Source organism: Vigna unguiculata, chromosome 3 (genome assembly GCF_004118075.2).
Source record: "Vigna unguiculata cultivar IT97K-499-35 chromosome 3, ASM411807v1, whole genome shotgun sequence".
Taxonomy (NCBI): Eukaryota; Viridiplantae; Streptophyta; class Magnoliopsida; order Fabales; family Fabaceae; genus Vigna; species Vigna unguiculata.
In genome coordinates, this window is record NC_040281.1 from 59,054,185 (window position 1) to 59,079,128 (window position 24,944).

General features: G+C 32.0%; 1 protein-coding gene across 2 annotated transcripts; it reads right to left on the minus strand.

Moving 5' to 3' along the window:
• Positions 1-3,448: 3,448 nt before the first annotated feature.
• LOC114179886 (villin-4) lies at positions 3,449-20,112 on the minus strand. 2 transcript variants are annotated; one of them, XM_028066377.1, is made up of 23 exons: positions 19,803-20,112; positions 18,111-18,237; positions 17,875-17,974; positions 16,319-16,387; positions 15,973-16,209; positions 15,657-15,834; positions 15,443-15,575; positions 14,971-15,133; positions 14,740-14,884; positions 14,503-14,603; positions 10,064-10,219; positions 9,749-9,817; positions 9,581-9,649; positions 9,348-9,485; positions 8,808-8,936; positions 8,335-8,482; positions 8,194-8,204; positions 7,292-7,432; positions 6,899-7,024; positions 6,754-6,819; positions 4,390-4,717; positions 4,091-4,284; positions 3,449-3,946 (listed from the first exon to the last, which is right to left on the minus strand). In XM_028066377.1, exons 2-23 carry the CDS (start codon positions 18,164-18,166, stop codon positions 3,833-3,835), a joined length of 2,871 nt encoding a protein of 956 aa, XP_027922178.1. In that variant the 5' UTR covers positions 18,167-18,237; positions 19,803-20,112; the 3' UTR covers positions 3,449-3,832. The 2 variants fall into 2 exon arrangements, with proteins under 2 accessions (XP_027922178.1, XP_027922177.1); XM_028066376.1 differs by having other exon boundaries at positions 4,091-4,293; positions 19,803-19,981.
• Between the last annotated feature and the right edge of the window lie 4,832 nt (positions 20,113-24,944).

Below are 24,944 nucleotides of genomic sequence, written 5' to 3' on the forward strand. Positions count from 1 at the left end.
TTATATTTTTCTTGTATTATTATATTAAGTCTTTTGTGTTTCGTAACTTCAATTTTGGTTGAAACATGTTAGAGTTAGCTGAAACCGAAACCATATCAATTTGGCTAAAGTTAAAACATAGTTAATTTAATATATTGTTTTATTCATGATTACATAGATTTATTTTAACTTAAAATTTATTGTAATTTTTGGAATGATAGTTGATATGTATTCACTGGAATTTTCTCTTTTTTTTGTTACTAGTTTATGTAATCTTTTTTTTTAATGGTTAATGAGGATGAAGATGTGTCTAATTGGACTATAAATGATATGATGTGCTTTCTCAAAAAATTGTAAAAAAGTTTTACTCTTTTGGTATGAAAATTGTGGATTTAAGAGGGTTGAGTTTGTTGGACGAGATGCCACTACCTAAAACTTTGGTTATTTAAAAGTTGTTGTATGGTTGTTTACCTATTGATTTGGAGGTTAAAAGAAAAAAAAATGAGTGGTCTTACTCTCCATGTGTTATTTGTGTGATAATAATGTTGAATCTTTCTCTCATTTACTCTTTCATTGTTCTATTATTATTATGTCTCATTTTGTTGGTGTTAAAATTTTTCAATATTCAAACTAGGGAGGTTTGGGTAGTTTTAATTATGAATGTAATATGACAAGTTTCATCTAAGGTGAATATTGATGGTGCAGTTAGGTATTGTCCTAATTTGACTTCATGTATTGATATTTTTAGAGGAAGTCGGAGTGAATATGTGAGTAGTTTTTCAACTTTTGTAGCGATATAAATTTTTATTTATGTTGAGTTTATATGGGTTATTTATGCTTTGAAACATGTTTGAATGGAGGGCTTTTAGAGACTTTGGTTGGAAAGTGATTCTTCTTTAGTTTGTCATACTTTTTTGATTAATAAGTGATTCCTTAGAATCTTAGAACGAGATGACGTCAGTGCTTGTATTTTTGTATGTATATGCAAGTCAAAGTTTCACATGTTTTTTGTGAAGGAAATCATTGTGTTGTTAAATTAGCTAATTTAGCTTTCATTTATAGAGAACATTATAAGTGGTTTAATGTTTTACTCTCATGTATTTATTTAGATTTTTTTTTCTTCAAAATAGGTATATTTTGTTTATATTTGACGAACTATAATTTTTATTATGAGTTTGGTGTGGTTCTCCATGCCTTTTATCTGTTTATTTTATTTTTTTAATAAATTTAATGAAAAATAAATTTTGAAGTGCCAACTTAACTCAAATGTCAAAGTTTATGATAATATTTAATATGATCTTATTTGAAAATTTATTATAACTATTTTTAACGAACATTGTCAAAGGTTAACTTTTTGTTATTGTAGATTATTGTTATTTTTTTAGTCAATGTGATCTATAGTTTCTATTTTGAATATCAACAATGTTATAAAGTTTTTTCTATTGTAATGGTAGACTAAGTTTGTATTTTTACCAATGTCGACTACAGTGTTATTTATTGGTCTATGTTGGTTGAAATTTTTTCTCGATGAGAGTTTTCTTATTTAACAATGATTAAACTATTTTCAATCAATATTGATAATAATTTTTTATTTTACCAATTTAATTAAAAAAAATTAATACATAACATTTATTTTTCTTCTAGATATGAAGATTACTTTTTTCGCTAATGTAAATTAAAGTTGTTTTTTTCAATGTTAATCAAGGTTTACACGACTCAGATCAATAGGGTTTTTTTTTCAACAAATATCAACTAGTTTATAATTGATTTATTTTGTGGTTATTTCTAGATGTATAAATTGTAATGTTGTTTTTCAATCGATGTTACTAGCGGTAAATATTACTTTCTTAATGTTGAATGAGAAAATTTTGACATTGATTGTCAGGTGAGGAATTTGTTAAGTCAACATTATCAAGAAAGTTAGTAAAAAAAGAAAAAAAAAAACTTAGCCTACAATGTTGAAAAACCAAATTATATAATTTATATTCTAACATACGGTTAGCCTTTCTTTGATGGAGTAATGAAAAAAACGTATATGTGATTAGTTTAAAAGAAGAGAAAAGATATAATAATTGTTATTTTATGATATAATAATCGCATTGTCGTTTCATCCTATGAAATGAAAACCATCTGTACTGTATGTCCCATCGGGCCATCGGCAATGCGCAGTTCTCCGGTCCATCGAACAAGGCTGGGAGGACCTGCATATAAAACAAGACCATCGGTCGATCGGCCCCGCAAACAAATCACACGCTACCCCAAAAAGGATCCATCGGTCGATCGGTCCCGCAGATGAATCACATGTTTCCTCACAAGGGACCATCGGTCGATCGGCTCTACGTATGAATCATGCGTTAACCTTTAAGGGACCATCGGTCGATCGGCCCTAAGTATGAATCACGCGTTAGCCTTTAAGGGACCATCGGTCGATCGGTCCCAAGATGAAGCGCTCGTTACCTCGTAAAGAACCATCGGTCGATCGGTCCTATAGACGAACCACGCATTAACTTGTAAAGGACAATCGGTTGATCAGTCCCCAGGTCGATCACGCATCAACCCATGGAGATCCATCGGTCGATCAGTCTTATAGGTGATTCGTGTAGCGCCTTACGTATGACCATCGGTCGATCGACCGTATAGATTAACTATTTACTTAAGACTTAAGGTTGTTAAAATCAGAAGATAACCAACCTAGTCAAGTGACCATCAGTTGATCGGTCAAACAAGGCCAATCAGCTGGATTAATTAACATTAAACAAGTCAGTAATTTTGATTAGAGGATCATTGGGCCGTGATTAAGGAACCCTAATCACAGGCCCACACCGAAAACTATAAATAGGGCCCAAAGGTAGGTTGGTGAAGATCTTTAATTCGCATTTATTACCGCTGTTATACCTATACACCGATCGGTCCATCAACTGACTTAAGCATCAGAGCCTTTTAAACAAGTACCCCAATCGTTTGTTCAACCGATCGAGCAAGGAGAAAGATTTCTTGGTGAAGAAGCTATCGCAGATTGTAAAGAGACTTAAAGAGGAAAGGAGTAAAATTGAAGTAGTTCTTAATAGGTGCTTGGTCCCTAAACCCGAAACACCATCTATCTTAGAAATATACTTTCTTTGGTCTTACATCCCGAGAGGGGATAATCAGTTATCGTTAGCCATGATCGAATATATTTTTGTAACTACAATCTGTTAAATTTCACAAGGAAGTCCAACCAATCAGAATTTTGTAATTTCAAATCATTGCATTAGATTAAACTGAGCCTCCTTTTCCTTTTCCATATGCACAAGTTGTAAGGATGCATTCTGTCAGATTCACTACTGTGTCTGGACAATCTATGTGCCAATGCTTAGGGAGCACAACAAATAGCAGATTGAAGTGAAGCAAAAGAAAGAAGCAAGTTGGCAAGAAAATTGCTTGAACGTTCGAGATATACAACCAAGAAAAATGTTAACATGAAAAAAAATTGAGTAATAAGGGAGGGGGGAATCGCACTTTTATTTCCAAAATAAATAACTTGTTGGGTGGCTTTTACACTGTACTGTACATCAAAACAACCTAAGTAATTTCTTCCCCCAGAACAATTTTGAATGAAAAATGAGTAATAAGAAACACAAGCAATTAACCCCTACATAATTAACACCAAGCAACTCTTTAACAAAGAAAGAACCTAAATATCTTTATTTAATTTCTTCCTTTCGCTAGATAAAAGAAAACTCATGCTGTCCTTTTACTTCCATATTTTCAATTTCTTACTGCAAAAAACAGATACCAAACTCCCTGACATATAAAACACCGATAAGAAAGTCAAATGCACGGAGCAGACACAATGTGAAGTGCACTTTAAGAATCAGAACAAGCGAGCTGCCATCTTGAGTTTGTTCTGTTTCCATTTTGGTAACTTGGAAAATTCATTCTTAGCCATCCCTAATTTCTCTTGGAACTCGGCAGGTGACAAATAAGCCTGTTCATGAAGCTCGAACAAGTCAGAACTAAAATGAAAGAAAGCTTGGTTATATGATGAAATTTCCAAAGAATGAAAGAGGGGGAAAAGAGATGAGAAAAAACGCTAGATCATGCAACACTAAATCCAGTTGTTTTCATTTACCTCTCGTTTAGTAACGTCAATATCTGTTATAGGATCTGTAGCATCTGTGTTAATGCGATCATATGGGTAAACTGGGACACTTTCATCATCTTCAGCTTCACCCTCTTGCACATCCTCCTTTATGGTAAGAGATTCTATTCTCTTGCTCATAGAAACCCCCTCGGTAGTTGTCTCGGGGTTTGATATGCTGGTACCTGAACCCACTTCAAATAATAACGAACCAAAAAGTGAAAGGGCATTTTGTATCAGAAATATTCTAACACAAACGTCAAATATCAATGCACTCATCTACTGCATACCTTTTTGGGACCGAGGAATCAAATTTTCTCGAGCTGATGGTAGTTCAAAACTAGAAGTAAGATGAGATATGGCTGAAAATTTAGATGCCGGTTTCACTGTATCCTGTGCCCCAGATTTCGGGTACAGTTTTCTAACCATTGGAGGTGGAGTTGAAAGGTTCCTAGTATTTGTGTTCTCAAAATTAGCTGCTAGAGCATTAAAGGCTGGAGATCTGCCCCTCACACGAACACGATCAGGACTGACAGACATGCTACGAGAACGCTGAGATTTATCTGGCACACCACCAGACCTTCCCCCATAAGATACTGATGCTCTTCGCTTATGTTTCTGATAATGTATTAAATATTCAATAACCATACCGATATACTCTGTTATATCTATGACTCATGTCATAATCTATTACCAACTAACACCCCTACCCCAATGAAGGATCAGCACCAATTTCACATCCTTGAATTGTTGAATTCAGCAGTAAAAATTCAATATATAGTTCAGTTAACCAGGTCCAGTTTACTTCATAACTTAATTTTATTGAATGTAGCTACAAAAGATCTCGTGTTTACAAGTTTCTTGAAGGTTTTGAAGCCATAAAATGATGTTTGACCACAGTTGTAGAAAACAGAAACGGATTATGTTCCTTTTTCAATTATAAGAAATCTAACCTCATTTATAGATGCAATAGTTATTTTTTTTTATATCCTTAATTTTTTGTAAAGTCTATTAGCAGCATAAATCACATTCATTGATGAAAAAATTGCTTTATTGAATTACAGAGAATATCATTAAATAACAACTACTTCATATAATTAGTACTTTTAAAATAAAATTTAAGTTTATGACATTATTAATGAAAATTAATTAATTTATGGTGTAAAGTAGTTATTTCTTTTTGTAAAGAACCAAAAGTAGTACCATTAGTTTCCAACAATGGCTCTTGGTAGACTCATTTCAAAAGCTTATACCACTCTTTTGCAATTCTTTATCATTATTTTAGTTTTACGACAGGAGGTCCTTCAAACATTTGTCTTCTCCAAGTCTGAACTTTAGCCCTCTCCTTGGGAGTAGAACTGGATTCAGAAATTATGGGACCTTAGACAAACCTTATGTCTAATCTAATCTAAATGTCATTCACCAATCTTTACTCTGTTCTTCTAGTTTTCTCAACAATAAAGTAATGGATAATATTTATAAGCTAGTAAATCTAACATTTCAATCCATAAATAAAGTAACTAGTCTATTCAATTTATCTTCAAACATTAAACATTACGTGGTAAAGTAGTTCACCAGCCCGCCACTAATTTGGTAGGTCCAGTTGTTAATTTGAGGTAGCTAACTCATTTTGGTCCGACAACTCTTTTGATTATTAAAAATAAAAATAAAAATAACAATTTTAAAAATTAACTTTTTGTATTGTATTATTTGAAGAATAAAAATATGTAATAATATTATAACTCATTATTAGCCTTTATAATTTAAATTTTAATTACTAATTATGATAAAATAATTTAATATATAAAGATAATAATTTTTTTAATGCATCTAATTAACGACTTACAAAACATTTATATAATGAACTATGTTTTAATAAGAAAATAACATTAAAAAAAAATTAACTATCAGACTAGCTTGCCAACCTGCTCAACTTTGACTAAGTTTCATTTTTTTAATCAAGTAGTAATTTATTTTATTTTCTTTTAAATACCTTAATTCATGGCAATAAATCAAGATCACCAATATCACCAAATCTTTAAAAACTTTGCCATATTAATAACTTTTTTAATTCATGTTCATCCAAAGTTTTAAATTTCTGTGATTCAAAAAGAAACCTAATCCAAAAATAGAAACATTAGAATAATATACAGTTAAGTGTGTGCTTAGTTCAACTTATTGTGAAAAAGTAATAATTCTTTTACCCTTCATTCTAGAGAGCTTTTGAAAAAAATATATTATTTTTCAAATCTTAAGCTAAAACAAGCACGGACTAAGAAAGTTTAGTGATAAATGGTTAAGAAAATATAACTAGTCAAGAAAAGTTATATCAATGAGATAAATTTATATAAAATTGAAATTTTGATAACAATTATTCAACTGAAGCACTAGTTCTTTCCTACTAGAGTCTATTAGTGGTGTGAGATTTAGATGGATGTGCAAAAAGTTTTGGTTCAAACTTAGACACCGTCTTAGCATATCAAAAGAGGGAGGGGGGAGACCTGCTAACAAGGAGCAATGGGATAAACAGACAGTATTCTTCCTTGGATAAAATTATCTCACTCGTGACATATATCAAAGATTAATGTGATCATTCCTCACTCTTCAGAAAAATGTTATTCAGTAATTAAGGAAGCAAATAAAAGATTACTTACAAGTACGAGTGCCGCTCCCCCATTTTTGAGGATTGCAAGCTTTCTTTGAAACGAGTTTCCCAGCATCTACCATAAACAAGGAATTATTATAGTAGTCAAAAGTATAGGACTTTTTGAGGCTATACGTATACATCGAGAAACTTACTGCAGATTTTGCAGACTCCCATTTAAAGAAGCGAGTGAAGAAAGGTGGCTCACTGCCTTCCATGACAATATATATTGGAGTTTCACGAGATAATTTTTCTAGAAGAAAGTCATGCTCAAGAAATTTCTGTATAATTCCAAAGAATAAGTTAAAAATTGCACACCTGGTTTCAGAAATACTAGAACGTAAAATACTTTGAAACTGCTTTATGTTATTCTAATAACAATAGAAGGAGTGGTCATAGTTAAATCCATATTAAAAATGAAAAACCTAGAAGAACATTAACCTAGTGGTGAGAAGTTTGATTTATAATGTAACTCAAATATTAGACAACTAGTCACTAAATTAATCTAAAATGTTTTGAGCTTCCAGGAAAAACAAAACCAGTTATACCTCACCAATTGTTAGAGCCTGCATTTTACTCTTTGGGTCAACCTGCTGGCCAACCCAGACGAAGATTTCAGAGTGACAATCCAATATGTAAATGTCTTCTGTCATCAAATCATCCTGGGAAAAGTTGTAAATCTCTTTCACCTGCAAACAGTGCTTCAGATTAATGCACTGCAGAACAAATCCAAATATTTGCATCTTCACAAGTAAAGCATACGGCATAGCAATGAGATTTTATTGGGGATGAAATCACACCCCAGTTTAATTCACCATATAGATCTATCTTAAATGCACCTTTACTTACTAGAAAAGTGATCAATAGCACACTGACCAGTCTTTCTGTAAACATTCCACATCCACAGTTTGTCTTTCAAAGAAGCCAAGATGGTCATAACCACTTTGTGGAAAGATTATGTCCTAGGTCCTAACATGATGCTTTTATATGGATCAGATTATTTCGTTCTTTTTTGCCAATTATTATGTCAACTACTCGTTATATAAGTTTGACCAGTTTGCTGTCTGCTGTTTATCATTCAAGTGTTAACCGTGACATCTAATTATGCGCTCAGATTAATGAAAACCAAAGAAATCATCTTTCTAGCCCAAGATTTGAGTAACAGCAATGTGGTTGTTAAAAAGTGTCTTCAAAAACTGTATATTATCCCAGTTTTGTAACCTTTCATGGGCCATCATTCTTTCTGGTTTACCTAGCTTGTTTTTCAATCCTGTTGAATCACTGTTGAAATTGGACCCTGTCATTGACTTTTTAAATAATAGGACAACTTAAAAGTTAAAACGTTGTAAATAAAATATTGACATAGGCAAAAACTTCTTTAACATGCCTTCACACCATAACTCGGAATATTGCAAAATCATGATATCAACAGATCAGCGGGTGTACACACCTTTAAATTTCCTGCATATTTGTCAGTCAGGAAGAGAAAGAAGCCATCACAAACAAGTCAGTCATTTGCCTTTAAGAAGAGAAGGAACTGAGGATGGAGATTAGATAAATCTCTTTCGTCAACAAAAAATTTAGTTCTTACCTTTCGAGAAGTCGCAAGAAAATAGGTGAGGGTCACTTTCTTCATCCCTATCGATCTTTTGACTGGTATATTCTGATTTTCCGCCCAACAAATCCCAAAACAATTCCGATTCTACGCCTTCCTTATGTGATTTGCATGGTAAATCCGGCTACAGTTAATTGCCAAGCACATGCTTTAATTAATAAACAGTGATATTTATTTTTTATATAGACATAGTTCGCAAGATGGGATAATGTGGCTTGGACGATAACACCTGCCTGGATCAAAACCCAGGACCTGAACTAAGAGGAATTATAGGTAGCCCAACGCCAAGTTTATAAATAACCTTAATAGTTAACAATTTTCAATATGCAAAAAATATCCCATATTTAACTGCTAGTCCAACATGAATATGTTTACCAAAAGAACCTTTTGGTCTTTGATTTGGACGAATCAAATTTTACGCATTAAACATATTTCAGAACATAACGGACCTTAATCAAATCCAGCATTCTGTCAACAAGCTCTTGATCATCTGAAGTTGCTAAACCTCCAGACCAAGTAAAAACAGTTGAATCGCTATGAAGTATGTAGCAGTAAGTGGAATTCAAGGAGGAAGCAACCTGGTTGACAAAAGGAATACGAAAAGAATTATTTTAAAGAGAATGGCATTTTTACAACTCATTTAGTCTGTGTAGTTCTACAAAATTTATCTTTCGATCCCAATAATAAAAAATCATTTATTATAGTCCCTATAAATATTATTTTAATCCTTTTAAGTCTATATACATACTATTTTTAGTCTTCCTCCTTTCACTTAAAGTTATAGGAATTAAAAGAGATTAAAAAGTAGCATACATAAGAAAAGGTATGAGTTTTAAGTACAGGGACCAAAAGATAAATTTGTTTATAGGGTTCAAATCAGTAATTTTAACTTTAAATAAAATAGATATAATTTTTTTTTAAAATGTTTGAAATGCCCGTAAGTGTAGAGTGGATAGAGATAGCTGCTATGAACAGACAAAATGACATACTGGTTCAACTTGTATAGCTTGCATATTGTCTGGTCCAAAACCCTGGATGCGGAATAATGCAAGACCATCCTCACTGTATGTCTCATCTGGAATTTCCTTCTCTGCAATGTAATTCTTGTATCCATCACTAAGTCCACCCTGATAGGTACATGACCAGTATTAAACAAAACAAATATATTCATAAAAAATAAGATTTTTTTTCTTAGTTAACCCAATACCAGAATCCCACAAACCTTGAAGACAATACAGCTTTGGAGGATGGCATGGAATTGAATTGGTTCACTGCCTTCATAGATACGAACCTTCAATTAATTACACACGGATACTATCAATAGGGATACAAGCAACAAACACAAACATCTATTAACAAATTGAACATAACACACTCATAGAAAAATTACCTGGCAAGGAATAAACTTCATTGACTCAACCATTTTGCTTGCCAGTGAAAGAGCTGAAGCCCTCTCTTCCTAATTTCAACAAAGAAAGCTTCTGTAAGGAATGGAGGCAAACACACTTATGCATGGCTTTCTGGTCCCAAAAGTTACCAATGTTGGGTACAGTGTAATGAAATGTATAAGTAGTGATTCACTAAGACAGTTTCAATTCCAGTAGAATATTTTGCAGTCAAATTTTCTGATTTGCTTACATGAAAGATAACATTATAAACACACATGTGAAAAAAGAAGTAGAATAAAGCTCTTTAAATTTTTCACCTCAATACTGTTCTTTCCAACCCATGTTCCTATAAGATACTCTTCCTTATCTTCTCCAGGATATGAATATTGAAAGATGTAGCAATCTCCACTATAAAATTTTGACTGATCAGTGGCTGGAAGAAGAATCTTTTCCTTGCTATTAACACGCCAAACCTGTGTGATTATGATAAAGCTCTTCTCAACAACACAAACAAATAAGCAAGACAAATCTAGGACACTGAAATTACAATTAGTCCAACCAAATAGGGAGAAGTAAAAACATATCGTTTGAAACTCTCATAGGACACCATCTACCAAATGTTTAAGAAACAAAAGAAAATATTGGGCAGCATATTACAATCGTTCATAAACTTCGGAAAATACTTTCGCTTGTTACCTCAAGTCTCAACCATAGTTTTGACGTAAATTTCATAAACTCTGTAAAAAGATTAGTACTGCTGTAGTTAGGCCACGGTCCTAAGATATGGAACCTATATTCCAAAATTTGAAAAAGAGAGACACATGGACCATGGAGAACAGAAAGTGGGAGAGGTCATTACGCTAAGAAAAAGCGTGAATGTGATCCATAAGGAGGCTATTACAAGAGAGAGGGAATTGGGAGCTCGGACAATTTTTGAGAAGGAATGGATGGAAGTTGTATTCCGCAGCTATTTCTCTTTGCTTTCCTCTTATCTTTGGTTATATTTAAAAAACATTTCCTCATGAAATTGTTTTCATGTTATTAATTGAGAAACTGTACATTTTGGTCCCTACATGGAAAAATATTTACAAATCGGTCCTTACCATTTGCAAAATTCATAACAAGACTAAATGATTATAAAGTTGTCAAACCTTTTGTTGTATCGATTCCTAATACCATATAAGACAAAAGTTTGACAAGTCAGCAAACATCCAACACCATTATGGCTTCAGAATATTGTAGGAAACTATTCATAAAAACTTTTTTCATGTAGGACTCAGAATTTAGAATTTTTCATATAGGCACTAAAACGAAACATGATGTTGAGTATAGGTACCCAATTTTTAACATAACCTTTATTTTTCCATATTTTTCTATACAATCATTGTTTCTGATATAGTTGTAATTTTTTACATTAGTTTTAGTAGATAATAGCTCATATTTCACTCAATGGGACTTTACTAGTTTGTATTCTTTTCCATTAAACCCTACATCTTAACAGTGGAATGTGGGAAATTCCTTGTACTCGTTAACACAAAAATGTATTATGGTGAAATGCTTTTGCCAATACTTTAATAAGGTTACACCAAATACAAAAAAGAAAGAAGAAATCATTTTACAGTTGATCATCTTCTAATTAAATTGTTAAGAAAATGGTCTAAATAAGATTTTTGTCCATATAGTTTCTATCTATTTGAGTTTTGGTCCATCAAGGATCAATACCTCAGTAAAAAGAAACTATAGGAGGACCAATCCTTCATGGGAAATAGGGACTAACCTAAGGAGTAGAAAATATAGGACAAAAACCTCAAATGGGAGGAAAATATAAGAAACTTGACTTTCATGGCAGGGATAAAAACCCAAAACATCAACAAGATGAGCAAAATCCCTGATTTATTTCTTCCTTACTGATTCTTCCATAATTTCTCTACAATATATACTTGAATAGATTTGAACAGCTAAATTACTTGTTCTTTTTCATTAATTGACAAATTTGAATTGTTATACATTAGTTATGTATTAGGCAACCTCCAAGTTTTGTTGCTCAATGAGAGTCTTTCGAATTGGTACGTTATTTCCGCAAATCTTTATATGGCCTCAAGCAGTCTCCTAAGGCTTGGTTTGACAAATTTAACATTGTTGCTCAACAATTTGGCATAACTCGCCGTGAGACAGATCATTCAGTATTTTATTGTCACTCGATTGCTAGGTGTATGACCATGGCATCTCATGGGTAAAGCAACACCTATGTCACCACTTTCAAACTGAAGACCTTGGCAAACTCATATTTCTAGGCGATTGAGGTAGCACAATCTAACAATGAAATTGTTATTTCTGAAAGAAAATATGCATTGGATATTTGAAGGAAACTAGGCTAATGAATTCAAAGTTTGTTGACACAATCATGCATTCTCAATACCAAACTCCTACCTAATCAAAGGGAGCCCCTCTCAAATCTTGAGAAGTATAGAAGATTAGCTCGAAAATTGAACTATCTTATAGTTACTCACCCTAATATTTCCAAAATTGTTCTTTTGGAGTTAATGTGGTGAGTTAATTTCCTAATTCTCCATGTGCAGATCATTGGAATGTTGTGATTCGTATATTGAAGTACATTAAAGGTTCTCTTGGAATAGGTTTGATATATGGACGCAATAATCACACCTAAGTTGTATGTCAATTGGGCAAGCTCTCCTTCTAATATGAGATCCACTCCTGACTATTGTGTCTCCATTGATGATAATTTGATCTCTTGGAAGAGCAAGAAACAAAAATGTTGTAGCAAAATCTAGCTACTTGTGAGCTTATATGGCTTAAAGAATTGTAATTTGGAGACGTCACTCAAATGACACTTATATGTGACAATGAAGTTGCTTTTCATATTAGCTCAAATCCAGTCTTCCATGAAAGGATCAAACATATTGAGATTGATTATCATTTTATTCGAGAAAAAATTGTATTTGGAGATATCAAAACTGAGTTTGTTAATTCTAATGATCAACTAGCATATATATTTTACTGAAACATTACAGGATCTTAGAATTGATTATATTTGTAACAAGCTAAGTGCATATGATGAGAGGCATCCATGCAAGCTTGATACAAAGTAAAGAAAATGCAGGGATACCAAAAGATTGTAGGACAGAAAACAAATGAATATAAAATTTAGGAAGAAAAAAAATTGAAGATAAATAAAAAAAAATATGATAATAATCTGATTAAGTATTAAGATAGCACATAAATCACAAAGGATCACAAATTTTATATTTATACGTCTAATTTGTAGAGGAAATGTCATGCTGCTTATTCTACATTAAAAACCTTTCCTATTCTATATTCATTTCTCTCAGAAAATGTTAAGCATCTACTCATTTTGTTCTAAATCAAATCTAATAAAGTAGTCTAACACTCCAGGTTTCACATATTCCTATCATAAGATAGAACACAGATCTTAGCCTCTTGTGCATGTTAGGAATACAAGTGTCATTACTTGTTGTTGACTGATGCTGGTGAGCCAGAGCATTTTGCTGAGGCTATGCAGGGAGGTGAATCTATTAAGTGGGAGCTAGCAATGGAAGATGAGATAAAGTCTCTTCAGAAGAATAAGACATGGTCTTTAACCAAGCTTCCAGAAGGAAAGAAGGTTTTGCAAAACAGGTGGGTCTATCGGTTAAAAGAAGAACCAGATGGCAGCAAACGATATAAGGCCAGACTCGTAGTGAAAGGGTTCCAACAGAGACAAGGAATTGACTTCACAGAAATTTTCTCTCCTGTTGTCAAGATGACTACCATCAGAGTTATCTTGAGTATAGTAGCTGCAGAAAATCTTCATCTGGAGCAGTTAGATGTGAAAACTGCATTCCTACATGGAGATCTTGAGGAAGAAATCTTTATGGCACAACCAAAAGGTTTTGAAGTACAAGGCAAAGAGAATCTTGTATGCAAGCTTCATAAAAGTTTGTATGGGTTGAAACAAGCACCGCGACAATGGTATAAGAAGTTTAATGAGTTTATGAGAAACTCAGGATTTCACAGATGTGAAGAAGATCATTGTTGTTATGTGAAGAAATATATTGATAGTTATATCATTCTTGCCTTGTATGTTGATGACATGTTGATTGCTGGTGCTAATATGGCAGAAATTGACAGGTTGAAGAAACAATTGTCAGAAAATTTTGAAATGAAGGATCTTGGTCCAGCCAAGCAAATTCTTGGTATGAGAATTTCCAGGGATAGATCTAAAGGTATTCTAAATTTATCTCAGGAAAAATATATAGAAAAGTTGCTTAGCAGGTTCAATGTTGGAAATGCTAAAACCAAGAATACACCTTTGGGAACTCACTTAAAGTTCTCAAAAAGGCAATCTTCTCAGACAGAGGAAGAAGAAAATCACATGTCTAAAGTGCCATATGCATCTGCAGTAGGGAGCTTGATGTATGCTATGGTTTGCACCAGACCTGATATAGCACATGCAGTAGGAGTTGTGAGCAGATCTCATTGGTGTTGTTCTCCCCAGTGAAACCCCCTCTCTAAAACCTAACAGTGCATTCAGCTGCATTGTATGCCTCTAATTGTGAGACCGGTGGAGTATTATGGATACAGTGATTGTGATTCAAAAAGATTCTTTCAATATAAGAAATCAATTAGATAAGGGATATAAGACCACAAAAAATTTGAAATTAATACCAACAAAAGTTACATCTAGAAATTTCAATTTTTGATAATTTTTTATTGTATACAAACTAGTAGAGAGTACCTGCAAATGTCCTGTGCAATCTATATAGGCTTGAGGTTCTTCTTTTACTGGTTCAGATTTTAAGAGACCCTTGACATCCAATCCTTGACGTTTTAGAAGTGCTAGAAAGTGACAAAAAAAAGGTAGAGAATTACAAGAACATAATGAAGGCCCGGGTAATGGAGCTGACAAAATCATTCTAAAGTTGATGAAAAATATTCAGTCCAATGACAAGCATAAAAATTTAATTAAAACTACCTGCTACCTTGCCACGACCATCTTCAGACATCACTTGAGATGCCTGAGGCCAAGAATCAAACTTGGACTTGAACATTACTGTTTCAAATCCTTCAATTACACGAACTACGTGGGACTTTGGTCGACCAGTGCCACTGACTAACTTCTGTTTTTGGGTCCACAAAGATTCAAAAGTCATTTAAAATCACAGAGTAGGCTCAACAATACAAAGAAAGAAACAAGAGATGTTACATCTGCAGCTCCACTTGCACTTTTTCTTACATCAAGAGATGTGTTTCTTCCCATCCATACATACACCTCCAACCCACAATCTAAAATATAGCATTTGTTTGTCTCCAGCAATTCCTTTGTCAAGGAATCAGTTTCAACAGGTTCTGTCTTCCCCTTGTCAACACTGGAAAAGTTATAATTTCACGATAACTAGAGCAGCACAGAGTTTGACATTTCAGTATAATAAATGAATTTCATCTATTCAGAATCACATACAACTTTGGTTGAAAGAATAATAAATTTATAACAGTCTTACATTGATAAACACCATAAGTTTTCAGAAGGGGAATAAAAACAATTGGTAAAAAATAAAAAAATAAAATTTAACATAAGCAAACTGCATCCAGGTATCGTTTGGTAAAAGAAGTGAAAGGAATATACTGACCGCGAACATAAATGAAAAAACCAGGGGAAAACTGGAAAAACATATTACCAAAGTAGTTCTGGAGGATGAGAATCAGCAAACTTATCATCATCACTGACTGTTTTCCGTGGAAGAGGAGCAAAGCCCCCGAAGCAACCCCAGAATTCTCCACTTTCAGAATCAGACATCAACTTTCCATCCTCTGCAAGAAACTCGAGCATTTATATCCAATTAGTGATACTAAGCAATCATGTTTGAATCTGTAAAATATACTTACACTTACCAACGGAAGCTATCTCACACTTCCCATCATGATAGGTATCCTTAATAAACTGTACAACCTCCAATGCTTTAGCCCTTTCTTGAATACATGAGTTGGAACCGTTAAATTGGAAAATTTTGGACTCAGTATCCAGAATAAAAACATCATCATGGTTTAGCGAAGATCGAGCAAATGGAACCTATAACCAACACAAATAGCTAATCAACAAGTAGAAAATATTGTTTACATATGTGGTGTCGCATACAGTATGCACAATAACAATATACAAGACTCAAACATCAACGAGCCGAAGGCAGAGGAATATGGTCAAACTTGCCTCTTTGACATGTACCACATGTTTCCCTTTGCATATAAACAACCGTGTCGTATGTTTTTCGGCCTCCACATGTTTAAAACCAGAGGCAGCTCCACCTTCTTGAGGTATGATGCATGGTTTGAAATAAGAAAGGAACTTTTCTGTTTCATGGCCTTGGACTTCACGATACTGAACAGCCCGTCCTCCTAGAGCTGCATCCAACTCGACTGTCTTGATGGCTGCAGCACCAGCTTCATCCTATTTTAAAGTTGTAATCATCAGTGAGCAAATCAACCGAGGGAGACAACATCAAATATTAAACCAAAACAATTGGAGGGGGTGGCAATATATAAACAGCAACACTTACCTGACTGGTCCCTTTACCAAGCCAATAATGGATATCATAACGCAGAGCACCACTTTTTGAAGCAGTTGTCTACATGGAGAGGATAAGCAAAAAGAAAATTAAGATATTCATGGAAAGACATTAATGCACAGCTGATGCAGGAAGAAAAATAAAATTTACCGGACTAATATTTATGTACAAAAAATAAAATAATGAAGAATAACATAAATCCAACACAATAGTTATACCGAGGTAGATATTGAGACTCGAACAAACATCTTAAATTTATATTTTGGCGGGAGGGAAACGAATCTTATATGGTAAATTCAACAATCTCTCTTTAGAGAAAACCACATTCTTATACATTTGACACTCTTATGCATACTTTACTTTCAACATATAGTATGAAAGATGATTGTATATTTTTCTTATTGAAATATAGCATTATTTTTTCAATGATCTTGCTTATAAGTTATCCGTGCACGGGACTAAAAACTAGTTCTTATGCACTTGTGAGCTTCTGAATCTCTAAGCTTCCAGTATTCCCATCCTATGCATGAATCTAGTATCTCTAGCTAAAATTGGAATTGCTGACTATCCCAACAAAAAGAAGAAAAAGATATCAAATATTCCTGCTCACATTTTAGTGCAGCATGGTTCATGTAAACTAACATTTGTGTGTTCCTACTTAGAAAAAACTTCATAACCAGAACTTTAACAACAAAAAGGCAGCATCAGTTAGCATTTTTATTTAGCATTAGATGGATGAGTGTTCTCGATCACTTTATGTCTTATACAAGGCAACAATCATCTTGAGTCTGACTAAGCTCATGATAAACTTTGTCTAATTCTTCTAGCCATGCAGAACTATAAACTAAGGTGTTACAATGTGAAATGGTAAAATAATAATACAATTTAAATTATTTACATTTACCATAAGCAAGAGAGCTACACACACAGTTGTAATAAATACAGAATATTGATAAGATACATAACCCTGCCTAGACCCAATAATAGTGGGAGTCTCATGCACAGGACCTGATTATTCACATGAATCCTCACACCATTTTTACATCTGCAGGTATTTAAAGCATAGAGTTTACATTTTTATATCCGTAAATGTTAGTAATTAATGCTAGCTTTTGTTAGCAGAATAATCGAGTCTCGTTCAATTTTACCACCAAGACAACCTTATGTCTCTTAAAGCATAGAGTTTACATGATGCATGTTCTACAAAGAAAAAATAAATAAAAACACCAAAATCAACCTCATATAGTATTGTGTATCGTTGATATCTAACGTTGACTAGATATTTAATCAATGTAGTCCTTATAAGACTTTGGCAGTCCTAGTATTATAATCATATCTTTTAAAATCTAGTTATGCTTCAAGCACAAATTCTAATGTGGTATTAAAACCTACCCAAAATTCAAAGACATCTCAATACAATTTGTATCATGGGAACCATAGGTAAGTCCATATAATACAGAAACAAAAAGAAATACTAGAGCTTCTTGCAACAAGGTTTAGAGGCTAGCATTCTATGAATGAGTAATCATTTGGAAAATGTTACTTACCTTCAAGATCATATAGGAATCCCCAGTGAAGAACTTTCCATAAGATGACTGAGGGATAGGAACTGGATTAAAATTCTCAATACGCCATATTTCAAGTCCACTGTATATGATTAAGGAGAACAATGCAGAAGCACGGAAATCTAATTAAGCAGCGGCAACCTTGAACGCATTGCCAGGATAAAAATATGATAATTGTTAAACAGCATGATATATTATTGTTAGCTAGTGCAGGATACTCCTTTTGGCCAGCTCCCTTGAAAGCTGGATCCAAATCTCTCATAGAAACAGACATACTGTTCTTATACTATTTGGTCTTCCACAACCTAGCTTGAATGTACAAAACAATTACCCTGAAAGAAAGCCCTGTAGAAAGGAAAGATCTAATTGATCTATTGTGGGATGTAAGAAAAGCACATGAAAAGGCTTCCACTGACTTTTTTCAACTAGGAAAATCTGGCTCAGAATATAACTTTATGAAGACAGATTGATTTACTGATGATACAAGTGGTTACATTTAATGTGCTCAGCGCAAGATTAACCATTCATTCACAAAACTCAAAGAATTAACTTAAATGTATTCATGCTCCACAAATTTGGCATGTGTGGGAACACATTATTAAGCGTGTCAGCAACTACTTACTCACCCATAGCTGTTTAAAATGAAAAAATGAGTATACAAATAAATAATCAAATGTCTTATGCTTGTTGCTGGTAAAAACAGACATATCCTAATATCTCGCTGGTATAACCTCGTTAAATGCCCAAGTGTTCCAATCCCATTTCCTTGTCCATTATCTTACCTCATTTTTTTCAAGGGAATGCCTTTAACTTTAGAAATTGCATTTTGAGTGATCACAAAATAATTCCTCGTTAACGCTGACTGGCTTAAAATATTTAGTATCACTTTTATTCAAAAGAGAACACAGGCACAAATCTTCAGGGCACATGCAGTAAAGACAATGTACAGAAATTGCCTAAAACACCAAACCCTGACAGAAAATATTGAGAGAGAATGTCACTCAAAGGAAGAGTGGTTTAAAGAAATCTGTCAGCTAGTACTCAGCGCAAATGAAAGAGGAAAAATGTCTGAAAATACATAAATTCATCCTACGAGTTCAGCATGAATGCAAGAAAAGAAGTCACAACAAGCTAAAATCTACAAATATATAAAATATCTTTTTACTTAAATTCACCTGTTTTATCCATAAAGCTTCGCCAATGTGCAATGTTAGTTCTTACAAAATTTGTATCGCAGATTTCATCCTCCAACTTTTTAAAATAAAGCAATTTTTGTTCACTATCAAATGATATATTGACAGCAGGCCCAAATGATTTAATTTTAGAAAACTTAAGTCTAACTCTGCCATTAAAATTTATAGGAATCAAAACTGCATATTCTCTAAAACAGATATCCTTAAAATTTTCAAACTCTTCGAAATCCTCTATATGAATAACAATAAAAAAAAGTAAAATCCAGGGAAAAAAAAAACTAATATACACTGAAAGCAGTGAAACAAACAATGAATCGCATTCCGATTTCCAGGCCTTATGCCTGGAATTTCAAAATTTCATGAAACTAAGTGGGAGAAAAAAAAAATTCAAAACCCGATGTGAAGGGAACCAATAATACTAGAAAAAATTATCAGTTCAATTCAATTTCATTGACACAAAAAGTCCCTTGTCCTTGGCCTCTTTCAAGTAACCATTTTCTGGCCTTCAATTATTGTTCACTCAAAATGTCAATGCCGTCAAATGTCATCAACATTTAATTAAATTAAATGCGAGGCGAGAATTGAGAAATTGAATGGATGCAAATTGTAAATTGCGCAGTCGTAAATGAAACACGGTTTCAAAATATATTAATGAGAGCACGAAATGGAATTCCAAATGCGGGGGCGAGGCGAAGGTGAAACGATTAACAGAAGTACCTTGTTGTTAGCAAGCAATCACCTAGGCGAGAAAGTTCATTCTCTCTTTCTTCTTCTTCTCTGGTTTCAGTGGGTAAACAGCGAGCATGCATGTAAACTAGTTTGTTTATTTTCCATGTTCTGTTTCTATGCGTCGATTCTAGATCTATTTTTTTTTAAAAAAATGAGGATAGTGAAGTTTAATTTTGTTATTTATTTTTTATTTAATTTTAATTTTAAGGAGAAGAGAGAATAGGGTAAAAAAAGAAAGAAAAGGGATGGTGCGAGAAAGACTGGTGAATGGCTGGTGATGCAGCAACCTTGACCTCCGCTTTGTGAGGGTTGCACGCGGAAAAAGAGACAAACCTGGAAAACTTGAGTTATCATCACCCAATTCCAATGCAAATCATATTACTGTGTTATTCATTCATGCAATGCAATGCAAGTCCCTTTGCGCTATGCTACAGTGTGTAATATAATAATACTATTTTAGCATGCATTGCAAAATACTAATATTTATTTTTATATAACTATCATTTATATATAAAGAATAACGATCTTAGATTTATAATTATAGTTAAAAAAAATTCAAAGTATATGTTATTGATATAGGAGAAGGATTTACGGATAAGGAAAATATATGAAGAATCTCGATGCAGAAAAAGTGAATTAATGAAGTTGGAAAGTCAGGCCTTATATTTCTATGCTTTCAATATGAATAAGGAGTTTAATTATTTTACTCTCTATATTGGCCCATATTCCCAATATTTTACTCTCAATATTATTGGGGACTTTAATTTATAATATATGAGTAAGTATAGTATGAGAGAAATTTTTTCAGCAATATTTGCAGTAAAAAAAAGAAAAATAAAATAAAATTAACTTGTTTATAAATTAAAAGTAATTTATGGAGAAATTTATTAAGAAAAATTAATAGTCTACATAGTAGCTCATAAGTTAATTTTTTATTTTATTTACCTATAAGTACTCATTAAATTCTCCGATGCTTTACTCTTAAAGGTATAGCGATGAATTAAATTAGCGAGGTAAATAGTTACCAGAGTTGTAAGCTATTAATAAATTAGTCTTTGAATTAGGATGATTGGTCATAGTATTTCCTAATTAAATAAAAAAAAAAATCTCTAAAAAGTTAAGTAGTCAATCGAAGTACTTCATTATTTGTCGGTATCATTCAACAATATTGAACAGACTAGATTCCTAAGCACGTTTGTATAATCAAAAGGGTTTAGTCTCTATTTAATTATGCATTTTTGATGATTTTAGAGGATCACTACAGTAACATTTTCTCATTGGTAGATAAAAAAACTAATGAAAAAAATAAATAAATATTCCAATTACTTTTAGGTATGTGAGAAGCTGATAACCAAGTATGCGAACTAAACACTATAAATCTGGTCTTTTGAACTACTAATAACGAGTTAACTAAATTGATGTACCGATAATTTAAAGATTCAGAAACTATTTGATATTTTCTTAATTTAAAGATTAATTTGACCTATTATCTCAATTAAGATTAAATAACTGATAATTAATAATTATAGTATGTTTTTAGTTCAGTACAAATAATTTTTTGCTGACAATCATTTGCTGGCCATTTCTTTTCCATAAAATTATTTCTTTGATTGGAATTTTAATAACTAAGTTATATTATTGGGCTGTAAAAAAATTTATATCTATATATTATCAACCGTCGATATTTAGTTGGTCAATTCTCCTTTGATGACTTTTCAGAGTTTTCGTTTTTACTTTGAGGGCTGTCACGACTTAATTTTTTTTAATGGAGTGATATTATAGTGTAAATGAGTAAAATTATAAGGCTTTTATGGTTGTGAGGGTATTTAAAATTCTCTTATTTTATTGATTTGAAATATATTTTAAAAAATTTAAATTAATTTTTTTTAATTACTTTATCTAAAAGATTCATTTTAATGTAAAAAAATTTAAACTCTTTAAATAAATAAATTATCCTTCTAAATTATCTTAAAATCATTTGATCGAGTGCTGGCAAAAGTCATTGTAGTGATTAGGGATGTTAATGGGACGGGTAGGGTACGGGTAGTAACTCCCTCGTACCCTACCTGCCGGATAAATATTTGTCACGTACCCTTACACATATTCGTCGAGTATCCGTTATGCGGATGCCCACATAATTTTTTAATATTCACGAGTACCCGCGGGTATTTACAAAAAAATTTTAAAAAAAATATTTAACAACATATTTTAATCGTAAATTCAAATAAAATACAATACATAACATTCATCAATTTTAAACAAAGTTCAAATAACTTATTTAAATAGTGTTGAATGATATTTTACAAAGAAATGAATTTTTTTTAAAACTAATTGATAAAAAAAATAACTCATTCAAAATCAATATGTTAATATTTTAACAATGTTTTTTTTAAATTTTTTTAATTTAAATTAGAGTATAGCGGGTATGGGTATCCACGAGTACGGATACTATGATACTTGTACCTACCCTGTTAGCACGCAGATATTAAAAATATTCGTACCCGTTATTAGCGGGTATCCATTTATAATATCCATTTTCTACCCACAACCCGTCGTGGATTTTATTCGCAGATATCTATAGGTACGATTTTGTTGACATCCTTAGTAGTGGTTATTTTACTACTTTTAGATACCAATTTAACTAGCTACAACAATTTTAACAATTAAATTAGTGATTCACTTGTTTATATATTTTAAATTCTAAATATATCATGTGTTTCTGATTAGGCATGTCAAAGGGACAAAGTAGTAGCTTCCTTGTATTCTATCTGTCCCATACCCGTTCCCATATCTGTGCGTGCGAGTATCCATTATGCGGGTACCCACATATTTTTTTAATATAAACAGATATCCGCGGGTATCCACCGGTATAAAAGAAAAATTAATATTTAACCACCTATTTTAACTAAGTTCAAATAAAATACAATACTTAGCATTCATAAATTTCAAACAAAATCAAAATAACTCCTTTAAGTAGTGTTTAAATGACAATTTACAAAGAAAGATAAATTGTATTTTAAAACCAATTAATAAAAAATAACTCATTCAAGATCAATATGTTAAAATTCTAATCATGTTTATTTATAATATTTTTAATTTAAATTAGAGTATAGCGCGCACGGGTATCCATGAGTATGGATACTATAATACTCGTACCCGTCCCTTCAACATGCGAGTATAAAAAATACCCGTATCTGTTACCCGCGAATATACATTTATATATCCATTTCATACTCGTTGTGGGTTTTATCTGCTGATGCTCGTGGGTATAGATTTTTTTGACATCCATATTCATGACCACAAACTAGTCCTCTAAAAACAACCATATGACACTGCTTTATTCGTTTAAGACATTCAATGATTAAAATATTTATTTTTTGTTTAATTAGTCGGATGGTACCCACTTTTGTTTTGATGAGTCAGTTTGATCCTGCTTTTAAAAATATGTCAATTACGTCCCAACTTGAAAAAATGTTTCAGTTAGGTCTTTTAAAAAAAGTAACGGCATTAATGGCATGTCACGTGTCAATATGTTTATTTTTTCAAAAAATAAAATAAAATTGTCACGTGTCAGGTCTTGTCCCTTGTGTGACACATGACACTGTCAGTGCCACATGACAAGGGCAAGGTACTGTCATGTGTCAGTGTCACTACTAAGTGACATTGTCTTCATCTCAATTTAGTCCCCACGTATGTCTCCTTAATTCAATTTAGTTCATTTTTTTTAAAATAGAGAAATATTGTCTCTCTCTCTCTTAAATTAAATATGAAATTTATTATTTATATAAATGTTATATTGATATTTGTTATTAAAAATGACTTACAAAATTAAGTACTCATATTTGGTTTCTTAACTTTAGTGAGAATTGAAATAAGTCCCTTTTGAATCTTCAGTCCAATCTAGAACAATGTAAATTTAGTCATTTTAACCAAATTTTATTAAATTTATTTATGTTTTGAATGTTTTTCAACCGGGTACTAGAAGTCATAACTAACAAAACATGGGTTAACAATTAAGAAAAATATAAAATGTTATACAATAAAAAAATATGAGTATAACATGTATATAAATAATAAATTTGGTCTCAAATATAAGAGAGACAATATTGTTTTATTTTGAAAAAATAATAATGGGGACAAAATTGAATCAAAAAATCATATGTGGGGACTAAATTAAAATCAAGACAATGCACTCGTAGTGACACTGACACATGGCAGTACCTTGCCATATGACACTCTAATAGTGCCAAATGTCACAACAAGAACCTGACACATGACATTTTTTTTTTCAAAAAAAAAAAACAGATTGACACATCGCACACCGTTAATTTTTGTTTTCTTGAAAATGACCTAATTGAAACACTTTTTGAAAAGTTGGGACATAATTGACACGATTTTAAAAATGGAGACCAATATGACACATTCGAACAAAAGTGTTCGACTAATTAAACATTTACTCTTTTGTGTACTTTAATCTTAGAAAGTTATCAAAAATATTTTTCAAACATCATGTTGCCAGAGACAAAGCATAAGAGGGATTAGAAGGGTCCATGGTCACCCCCAAAATTTTGAATTTTTTTAATTATGGGTAACTAAAAGTTTTTAAATTTTTGAAATTATGTATTTTGAATATTTTTAAATTATATGTAGTATATGAGAAATCAATAAAAATTAAATCAAATATTTTTATTTATCTTATAAAGCATAGTATTTAATGTAAGTTAATACTAAATTTTGAAATCAAATATTATAAAAAATAAAAAATTACTAAGATGTATTTTATTTTTTCTTTCATATTTTATTTTTGAGTTTCTAACATATTATTCTCTTCGCTTGCTCTGATCTATTTTCTTTTATTTCTAAATAGAGAAAGAATCATTTTTTATATTTTCATTTTTTTTTTCATTTTTGAAAAAAAAAGTACATATCTTTTGTCTCATTTAATGGTGAAATATTAATTTAATAATTAATATTATTTTTCATCTCATGAGTCTTTTGTATATTATTTTTTATAAATATAGAAAAAAAATTATACTATGTGTTTTTTCATAACCAATTTTAAATTATGGCTTGATTAGTATACATTTTTCTTTTAGTATTCATGTATTAATTTTTTTTATTAGATTATGA